Below are 10,694 nucleotides of genomic sequence, written 5' to 3' on the forward strand. Positions count from 1 at the left end.
TAGAAAAAACGCTAGCTAACGCTACCGACCGATACCAACCTAGCAAACCGTCTCTCGAATGCAATGCTACCTTGCTGCAACGTTGCAGTGTAGCTAACTAAAGGCCAGTTCAGACCAATGATTCGCAACGAGACTGGATGCAACTCGCAAAATTCCAAGACGTCTGATTGTAAACGTTCTAAAACTGCACTTGGCGATTTGACATGGTGGTTCTTTTGAGACCCCAGGGCAGGCAACGGCTCTGCTACTAACCAGTTCACACCGCTGCAATTTTCTCTGCAGCATTCTAAAACCGTTTCGTCTCGTTGAGAATCATTGATCTGAACTGGCCTTAACGTTACCGTTATTTACCTTGCCATCAAGTTCATCAATATATTATAATGATCGGAATAAAGCCGGGGTATACGTGGAGCAGAGCCCGGTCTGATTTCTGTGTAAAGATGTCAAGCCGGAGAAAACTAAATAAAAGAATATGGCAGTATGGATTAGCATTGTTATTATTTCGCTTCCTCATATGCTCCTTCAGCCTTGATGCCCTTTTTTGATGAAATCTCCTTTGTTTTTGTTTTATTCTTTTTGTTCTGATTGTTAATTTAACACCCAGCTCAGCTTTATTCTTGAACAGTTTAGCTAGCAAAACCAGAAACACCAGGGGTAACGTTTTGCAAGGCAGTTGTTTCAAAAATATCACACAACGATCATTCACGAAAAAGACTGTTTATTGTGCACGAGATACATAATTGCACGAGCCACAGTGAATCCCGCGAATTCTTCTCTGCAGTGTAAAGATGTTCATACCGAGCAAAAGGATAAAGAACATTTATGGAAATTGATCATCACTAATTCTACCCCAGGTCTGCTACAGCATTGTATCCCAGCTCGGCAGTGTAAAGACAGTTTAAGTGAGCTTAATGTTAGACAACGAATGACTATGTACATAATGTTACTTTTATAACAACCATTTGGCGTATAACAACAGTCAGTTGGCGTGGCCCAGGTATCAACTGGCTGACGTCACACAGGTGACACTGGTTGGATCCGGTTGGATCTATCGGAAGTGAGATCCAAAAACACACCTGCAATTACCACTTCTCGCCATTGGTACCGCCAAAGAGAACGAAACGGAAATCTTCGAGATTGTAACTTTAATGAAATTGTCTACCACGTCCGCTTCCAAACAATCAAGACAATCAACGCTATTTTTCTTTCTGTGCCTGTCTATATAAAAAGAGTTTTTTCTTCTTCGGATTTTTGATTGGTTGAGCGAGTAACTGGCTAGAGGGTACACATAGACTGGAACAAACGAAAAATGGACTGGATTGTCATAGTTATTTGTAAAACTGCCGGTCAAAATTATTTATTTACCAAAGGTGGGTGGACGCCATCCACCCGCGTCCATCCCCAATTTAACCCCTGCTTGCACATCAAACATAATATGTAGTGCATCCCATCAAACAATTGCCTGGGTATTTGTTTTGCCAAAGGCCAAATTGAGGTGTTGTAAATACATTCAGTGGAGTCCTAGTGCACTGATATGAAAGATTAAAATTCACAAAGCTGAGGTCTGTTAGGAATTCTGTATTCTCCCATAAAACGTTTGTGCATTTGAGATGGTTTTTTAAATATATCAGAACAGAACAATGACTCATTCATCCACATGCATCCATCCTGAGAAATCATTTTCAATGAAAAACTAATTTTCATATTTGCTTTTTATTAAAATGCCTACATCCAGGAACATAAAGTAAGCTTACTTTAAAACTATAATTTTATAAGATAAGCCAAGCCAAAAGTTGCATTTCATTTTCAATAGACCTTTTATAAAACCATGCAAAATGGCTTCCCTTCAGAGACACAACAATGCATATACTAAAGTAGTGTTGCTACTTACACAGGTCATTACAAAGTTCAAAATTTCTCCATTCATTGTTCGGAGAATACAAAAATCACAAAATTCTGTGGCAGTGCTGCCTGTATCAACTTTGCAGTCCTCTTGTGCAGCAGCAGTTCAGCTGGCAGACTGAGTGAGCCCAAGGGCTGCTTGAGTTTTGGAGGGTCCTTGGAAAATGATGAATTAGTTGACAGACCTAGAGTCGCAATTAACCATTCAATACTGGGAAGAGCAATTGCTGATAAAATAAATTGTAACAACAAATGTATATGTATAACAATACCAATAAAAACACAAAGTGCCCTTTAAACAAATGCAAACATTTCAAAAACAATCTTACATTCAATAGCAACCATTCAGAATTTGCGACTGAATATTTCCAGTGATACATTTTATGCTGCGCATGCATTCATAATTTTCAGCTCCTGTAGTACTGATAAAACTAAAACAAGCTGCAATATATATATATATATATATATGAATGTTACTAATTTACCTAGAATCAGGCCTAGAATCACTTTTTATGCATGATAATTGTAAGTACACATTTTCTACAGCTCCACCAAGTTCTGTAATGGTAATGTAAGTGGCACACAGGGCTGAGAGAAGGAAAAAATAATTGTCCAATTTTGTTTGGAATTCGGTGAGAAGCAACTACTCATTAAAATAGCTTCTCAGTTATTCAGTTTCAGCCAATACGGTTGTTTTGCAAAGCATTCACATTTCATGCCATTTAAATGATGAAAGTGCCTGAATTATTGTAACTTTGGTGATTAAAGCCGTTTACCAGAAAGTCGGGGAGAAAAAAAAACATGGATTAAATACAGTAGCTCAGAATCATACCAAAGGGAAAAACAAAAACAAAACAAACTGTGTGCAATTGCTGTTGGGAGATACATTAATTCCTGGTCTGATAAGAAATGTATGTCATGACAATACATGGAAATTAATGTATTATGAAGTTACACGGTCGACCTCTGTCCTGGATCATCTGGTTTACTGTTCCTCTTACGGGTATCGCAGTTGGCCTCTGGGTCATAACAGTCGGTGGGGCTGCATGTGGACAGAGCCATGCCCCCCATGGTTCTGTTGGCGTCTCCCTTATTGTTGTGTTGGCTGCTGACAAGCTGCTCACTCGGGCGTTTCCAGGAAGGGCATGTGGCAATCCGAACGACAAGAGCTCCAAAAAGCATAATTAACACTCCGAGAACATTTACAAAAGTTGCTTCTGGGGGGGAGTCCTTATACTTAGGATTTTTCCTGGAAAGAAAAACAGGATTTTAAAAGAATAAGAATAGACCTTAGACCTATTCATAAGAGTTTGTGTTGCCAGACTGATAATACCTGTTTGAGTTAGTTATTACATTTAAACTGATTTATTGGATTATTTACCACAGGTGGTATCAATCAAGTTGTAGGAACATCTCAAGTATGATCAGTGGAAACAGGATGCACCTGAGCTCGATTTTGAGTGTCATAGCAAAGGGTCTGTATACTTATGTAAATGTTTTTTATTTTTAATAAATTTGCAAAAACTTCTAAAAACCTGTTTTCACTTTGTCATTGTGGGGTACTGTGTGTAGATTGATGAGAATAAAAATTAATTTCATCAATTTTAGAATAAGGCCGTAATGTAACAAAATGTGGAAAAAGTGAAGGGGTCTGAATACTTTCCGAAGGCACTGTATTTTAATACGTTAACAGTAATAGCATAGCATTCATGTTACCTACCTTCCTCCCTGTTTCATACGCCCCCGATTAGCAATGAAGAATTTTAATAATAAGTAACGCTGACAATTAAAAGTTGATAACACGGGATACGATGTTAACCTAATATAACACACAAGATACTAAAATATACAGCTATGACAGGACGGACAAGACATACAGTACACTAAATAGAAACCCAATATGATATAACAGTTATGAACATATATGACTATGAGGTGACAGGTAAGATGCACATGCAGGATTATTACTGTACATATATCCACAGGGCTAGAGGGTCTCTCACAGAAGGTGAAAATTTAATTGTGACATTACTTACAAGTCATGTGGAGAGAAGAAGAGGAAAGAGGGAGGATAAAAAGGGGGATCTCCGAGACCAAGGCAAGGCAGATGTGCTAGATTCAAAGCTAACAAATACAGCTTGGACCAGACAAGCTTGAGCAACACAGAAAACCTTTGCGGACGTCAATGCCAGCACGAACCCATCGGTAGTTCAAGGCATAGTTCTTGAGCGGACAGAACACTCAGAGGTAGGGACGTGTCATTCGTGAACGATTTGTTCCTTCTGAAAAAACTTTTTTGGTGAAACAAAAGGTACTGACTCCCTTCCATGTAAAGATTAGTTAATTTAGCTCAGCTCTCAGTAAGTTGCAAACTTGCCATTAACTGAAGCTGCAGCAACTCCTATTTAACAATTTTCACCATTGGGCTGTGTAGCAGCAATTAGCCAACAACAGAATTGATCCACTTGAGTGTGGTGTGCTCTCCGAGCCCCTCCTGTCTGTGTGATCAAAAGCAACAGTGCCTAAACTGAAAGGCAACGTTTAAGAACAAATACGTAAAGGAACCGAATCCGCAATGAGTTAGCTATGCAGTTGCTGGAGCCCTACCATCTCCCTCACCCAAATGTCTTTGTATTGCAATGACAAACACTTGCCTGCATGAAACTGAAAGCAATTGGCATACAATTTAACCCCGTTTTTTGCCTGCATGATATAATGTAGCCTAAATAACGTGAATGAAAGTGTATGTTTTCAGTATGCATTTCCCAGTGGATTCTATACCAACAAAGCAACGCTTTCATTAGAAATAGTGCCGCACTGCTAAATATTGTGCCCTTTTAATAAAATAGTCTATAGATCATATTGTTATCTTAGGAAAAACACATTTACAAAAATGCCAAGTTACTCACACATGCAAAAAACTGTCTATAAGTCTTGTAAAATTTAGGCCTGCCAGTGAAAGTACTGATAGCAAAATTAGGCCAAGTTACAATAAATACTGGCTATTTTAGCTCACACAAATTACAAATTCCAAAGCAATGCTGCTACCCAATGTTTCCTAAATTTTTTCAAGTAACTTGGCCCTGTGTTTTTTCATCTTACCATTTGAAGAGAATGTGGTCATTGAATGCATGTCACATTAAAGTGTCAAATGGCAGTCATTTATAGTGGGAATAATCAGCAATTCAGCTGTGTTACACATTTTTTAAAATGACAACAAAATATGTCTGAAACAATTGTCTGCATCCAGTGCTTTGGGTATATGAAAAGCACATCATGAATAAAATGCATGAATTAAATAGTTTGGTTTAGAAAATTGTAAATAGTAAACGGACTGCATTTATATAGCGCATTAATCCAAAGTGCTTTGTGTTCACAAATAAGATATTTTATTCTTTTACATTGTTGAAGAAAGTATACTATTGTACTTACAGTATTTGGCAAAACTTTGACTAGCAAACCTATAGTGTATTAATTGGGCTAATGTATGTCTAAATAGGTTTTTAAAATTCAGTATTTATAGGCATAAATATTTCACATTTTTATATGTATTTATTTATTCTCCCCTTCTGTCATAGGAAAATGGTGTCATGAGGATAATTAAGTATTCTGTGTTGTTATGACCCCCGTTGTAAGTTTGTGTTTACATTTGTTACCTTTGCATGTGTTTCTTCGTCTGGTTGTCATTGGTTCTAATTGGTTGTTTCTGTATCCGGTTGCTCGGCTTGAAAAAGCCACCATTTGCCACCAATCAGCGGAGACTAGCTCGTCAAACTTGTGGTTGGTGTGGTGTGTTTAGTGACTGCTTCATTTGACTTTGCGTATCTGACCCTATCTTTGTTTGACTCCAATTCCCGTCTTGCCCTTCTGGTTTCATGTATGACCATTGACTTGTTTCCTTCGAATCTGATTCTTTCCTTAGCCCTTCTAGTTTGTTTGCCCCGTGATTTTGCGTTTCTGACCATTCGCTCTCGTATTCAATTCCGATTCTTGCCTAACCCCTCTGTTTGTTTGCTGATTGGATTTTGTGTATGACTGTACACTCTTTTTTACCTTGACTCACGTTTTGCCCTCTGCTCACCGTATAGTGCTCTGGTTAGTTAGTGTGTTCCTAGCTATTTAGGCAAATTAGATCTGGTTGAATTATTCAGCTGTACAAGACAATTGGACATACTTTGTCTCCTGACCGTCATCACAAATTTTAAAAGATAACCATGCCAAACATGATTACAGTACTTTAAGTACAGGTTACGGGGAGATGATGAATTATTTCTTAGTGGTGCAGGGAAACTCAGAAACGCAGTACTGTAAGATTCTAATAGCATGCACACACTTTTCCAGACCGTTTGGGTATTAGAATGGTATTTATTAAGCTGCCTTGAAATACTAAGTGGGTCTACTAGTTGTCAGTGGTGCTCTACAGAAACAGAGCGATTATCGGGGTGCAGAGCTGGTGCAGTCTGAGGCTATCATCCAGCGGGAGGTCAACACCTCATGCATGGTTTACAATGCACAAACATTTGGTAACATGTCTCCACTGGCCAAAGGGAGCTGAAGATCCAGAGGGGAAGTGGTAGATAAGGTTGGAATGTTGAAACTAACAGTCTACAAAGGAATAATGCATTTTATATTCTCATAGAGGAAAATGAAAAAGGATTGTCAATTGTCTTACAGTGCATACAAACTAAATTCACCAGATTGCTAAACGATTTCATGGGTCCTATGTGTTTTCTCCTTCAGGTAAAACATAAAGATTGCACTATATTATACATAATACTTACAGACCAAAAATGAGCTTTTCTGTGATTCCCATCAGTGCAGTGGCAATAACGCTGGTAAAGATTAACAGACCACTGTAGACGTGAACTGGCATGAAGGCTGCTCGCAGGGACCCTGGGGTGATGGGCACCAGGTACACACACAGTCCCAGAGCAATCTGTTGATTACCAGAGGAATGAACAGAGGTAAGTGAGGTCAATCTGCCCTGGTACTATGATACTTTTGTCTCAAAAATAATGCTTTATAGACACATATACTCACTCTTTGACTTTATCCGTTGACCTTATAAATTTCAAACACAGCAGTTCAGGCATAATACAATTTCGTTTAAAAAATGAGATACCGGAGGAGGTCAATGGCTGATTGCTGTACTATGATTACTGTATTTGCACCATATGAACACAGTAAAATATGCTTTCCCCCCCCCTCCCTTTGCTGCATCATTCAGTTTCGGAAACAGCACACAAAAAAACTTGATTTGAAAACTCCAGGTCAGCCTGTACTAACTATATTATTACATTACATTACATTATAGGCATTTAGCAGACGCTCTTATCCAGAACGACTTACACAACTTTTACAAAGCATTTTTACATTGTATCCATTTATACAGCTGGATATATGCTGAAGCAATGCAGGTTAAGTACCTTGCTCAAGGGTACAACGGCAGTGTCCTTACCCGGGAATCGAACCTACAACCTTTCGGTTACAAGTCTAGTTCCTTACCCACTGTGCTACACTCCGTCCTCATATGGATCCTATATGTCTATGGTACTAACACTGCCAAAATTGAATTCCTGATAACAGGGCAGCTCACTATATTACATTGCAGGCATTGGCATAGGAACCGGGTGGGACGGGTGGGACGAGTCCCCCCCAATGTTTGTAAAGAATCGAACTGTCAACCCCAACCATAACTGATCCCTCTCCCATGTAAAGCTTTCATACAATAAAGGCTGCAATAGCAATAAAAGATGACTTCAAAATTTTGTGGAAAGGTCTGTAACGCCTGTAAACATAACGTGAATTATTGACTCCCCTCTTCACACAGTAGCAATGATTTAACCCCATGGCACCGAAAAGTTTGAGCTTACGAAAGCACAAATGGGATATGTAGTCAACAATTAGAGGTGATTGCTCAAGACGATCACACTATGGACTTCACTTCCCATACCCCTTACAGAAATAAAAACGGTATGAAGAAAATTTAGGATAGCGCTTCCGATTTTGCTTGTGTCGAAAGTTCTGTGACGGAAACAGCGATAGATTTACCCGTAGACATATATACATAGACGCCGCATTGGCCTTTGAATCGTACGTCAACGTCGCCGCCATATTGGTCCAGGCAAGACTGGCCTGTAAACAAATACAAGTAAACGGGGGAGCTGCGGTTTTTCTGATTAAAAAGCATTATAACGTTTACATTCCTCAACCGATTTCAATGAGTCGTTTTTATATTCAAGGGTTTATGATCTACGTGGAGTACAAGCATCTCGATAGTTCGCCCATAGTCGCTGCTAGACGCTCAAGAGAGGAGTGTGTATCAACGTAACGGTTTACATGAACTGAATTACTTACGTGGTGGAAAATAATTCATTGTCATAAGGAATTGCCACAGTTAATTTTAACCTGGAAAGCTGGCTAGAAAGTAATAAACGCATTGCTAGCTAACTTGAGTAGGATTGTAAGAATCAAATAACCTTGATTGTAAGGCTAGCTTGTTTGCTTGTTAGCTACCTACCAATATTTTCTTGCAAGTCGTGTTTTGATTTTGAACGAATTAAACTGAACATAACCACAATAATTTTAACCTGGTAAGCTGGCTAGAAAGTAATGAATGGATTATTAATTTTAGCTGAAACGTTTTTCATTAGAACAAGCTTGATTTCTTGCTATTTGTTTGCTAGCTAACATGAGTAAAATTACAAGTTTGTTTTAGCTATTAATATCTCTTTTTAACGTTAGCGCTCCCTCAATATTTTGAACATGTGCATTTGTCCCCCTGAATTTTGTGTTTTCCTTTACATTTCCACCATAAATTGATGCAGAAAAGGCACAAATTGGTGCATAAAAATTCACCAGAATGCAGGAAATGAAGTGTTTGATGCTCAAAATTTCCTGGGGGAGGACCCCCAGACCACCCGCTTAATGTGCCCACCCCGTTAAAAACGAAACCTACGCCACTGATTGCAGGCATTTAGCAGACGCTCTTATCCAGAGCAACTTACACAACTTTATATAGCATTTACATTTTCTCCATTTATACAGCTGGATATATACTGAAGCAGGTTACCCATTATACTACACTACTGCCCACTACATCACTGCTTTATCTGGGCATGCCATGAGGAAAGCCCAGAAATATGTTTTAATTTCATACCCTATTTCATGATGCAGTTTGCTCAGATAAACATCTTATCCACTCACCTGTAGGCCGTAAAGAATGACAGCAGCCAGACCCACCCAACTGTGCAGACTGTACATGTTGGGAATGTCTGCAGCATTGTGGAAGTCAAACACTGCTACCACAGATATGGCAGCAAAAACAAAAGCCAGGATGTTCAGGCCAGCATGAATTAACTTCATCATAAGCTTGCTGCACTTCCATGTCCATGGGAGTCTGTACACCAGGATGGCTGAAACCAAAGTCCAAAATTAATTAGAAAGAGTCAGGACCCCATAATAAAATTTGGTTATGAGACTTTAAAGGAACAAAGGCCACTGTGCCATGTAGTTATTTACAAGTGACAATACATGTCAGACACCGCTTAGTTATGTTATTAAATTATGACAATATCCTGTATAGTTAATGACTTCTTCTAAAACAGACGACACAACATCATGATCTCAAGATTTTTTTAGCTATAGCATGCCGACATGAATGAACGTGCACATGAGAAAGAGACCCTATCAAGTTATCCTGTCTGGATTCTGTAGAGGCTCTCTAAATAAAGGAATCTATTATTCACTAATACAACATGAGCCTCAAACTAAAATGAAGACTGACATAGTTCAAAACTGCAATCCCAGCATGCTCATTCAATGTAGATTGGCTAAATGTGAATACACAACATAACAGAACCATGAGTTTGGCAGTGCTTAATAGTTATACAGCTAACTACTGTTACCTATAAATTATCACGCTATAAATTCGTTCAACGCAGACAAGGCTATGATCCTATTTGCCTATCAATCTAAACGTAGACCAGGCATGTCTGGTTAGCAAAGAGACAAACGCCAATCGCAGTTTTCAATACATGGGCAGAACCTATTAAAACCGTTGGCTCTCTCACCGATTCCCTGTATGAAAACAAATCCGGTAACAATCAATACTGGGTGCCAGTTGAATTCGGCCGGTCCTCCGTCCCATGCCAGGCCTTCTTTAAAATACAGTACCCATCGCAGAACAAAAACAATTGAGACGAAGCCGACTGACACGACCGCGACAAGTAAAAACAGAAACTGTTTGTAATTTTTCATCTCAGCTAGTAAAGCGGAAGATGAGGCGAACTTCTTCCTTTGGGGTAAAATGAGTGCAAACTCGAGGAATTTTAAGACTTTATGCTGTGGGTTGGGCCACTTAACAGAAATCCCTGCGTGCTTGTTGGTTTGGAATTTCAGTCGTGTCAATTCACACTGGACTAGTATTACCTGACCTCACGTGATTTAACGTTACCGCCATAAAGTTAGTTTTATATTGGAATGTTCGGACTTTCAAAATAATAAATAAATAAAATAAATACAAAATAAAAATATTCGGACTTCCGGCAACAATAGCTCGCGAACGAAACGTCCAAATAAAGGGCTTTCCCCACTGGACTTAACCCTGGGCTAAATGCATTCTAGAACCATTTTAATTGTGGGCTAACTGGCCTCTTAACCCTGCACAGACGTTTCACACTGGCAAATTCAAAAGTGGGCTAACCCCGACTTTAATCTAGGGTTTGCTAGCAAGCAATCCGCTCTTTGAAAAAACTGTCAAACTATCCGCTCGTCAAATTTGTGTGCGCGGC

The 10,694-nt window shown here is 39.1% G+C and overlaps 1 protein-coding gene across 1 annotated transcript; it reads right to left on the bottom strand.

Moving 5' to 3' along the window:
• Positions 1 to 1,694: 1,694 nt before the first annotated feature.
• LOC118223566 (cytochrome b reductase 1) lies at positions 1,695 to 10,681 on the bottom strand. Its single transcript, XM_035410268.1, has 4 exons — positions 9,975 to 10,681; positions 9,109 to 9,317; positions 6,684 to 6,838; positions 1,695 to 3,151 (listed from the first exon to the last, which is right to left on the bottom strand). Exons 1-4 carry the CDS (start codon positions 10,159 to 10,161, stop codon positions 2,854 to 2,856), a joined length of 849 nt encoding a protein of 282 aa, XP_035266159.1. The 5' UTR covers positions 10,162 to 10,681; the 3' UTR covers positions 1,695 to 2,853.
• Between the last annotated feature and the right edge of the window lie 13 nt (positions 10,682 to 10,694).

This window comes from Anguilla anguilla, chromosome 3 (genome assembly GCF_013347855.1).
Source record: "Anguilla anguilla isolate fAngAng1 chromosome 3, fAngAng1.pri, whole genome shotgun sequence".
NCBI classification, from domain to species: Eukaryota; Metazoa; Chordata; class Actinopteri; order Anguilliformes; family Anguillidae; genus Anguilla; species Anguilla anguilla.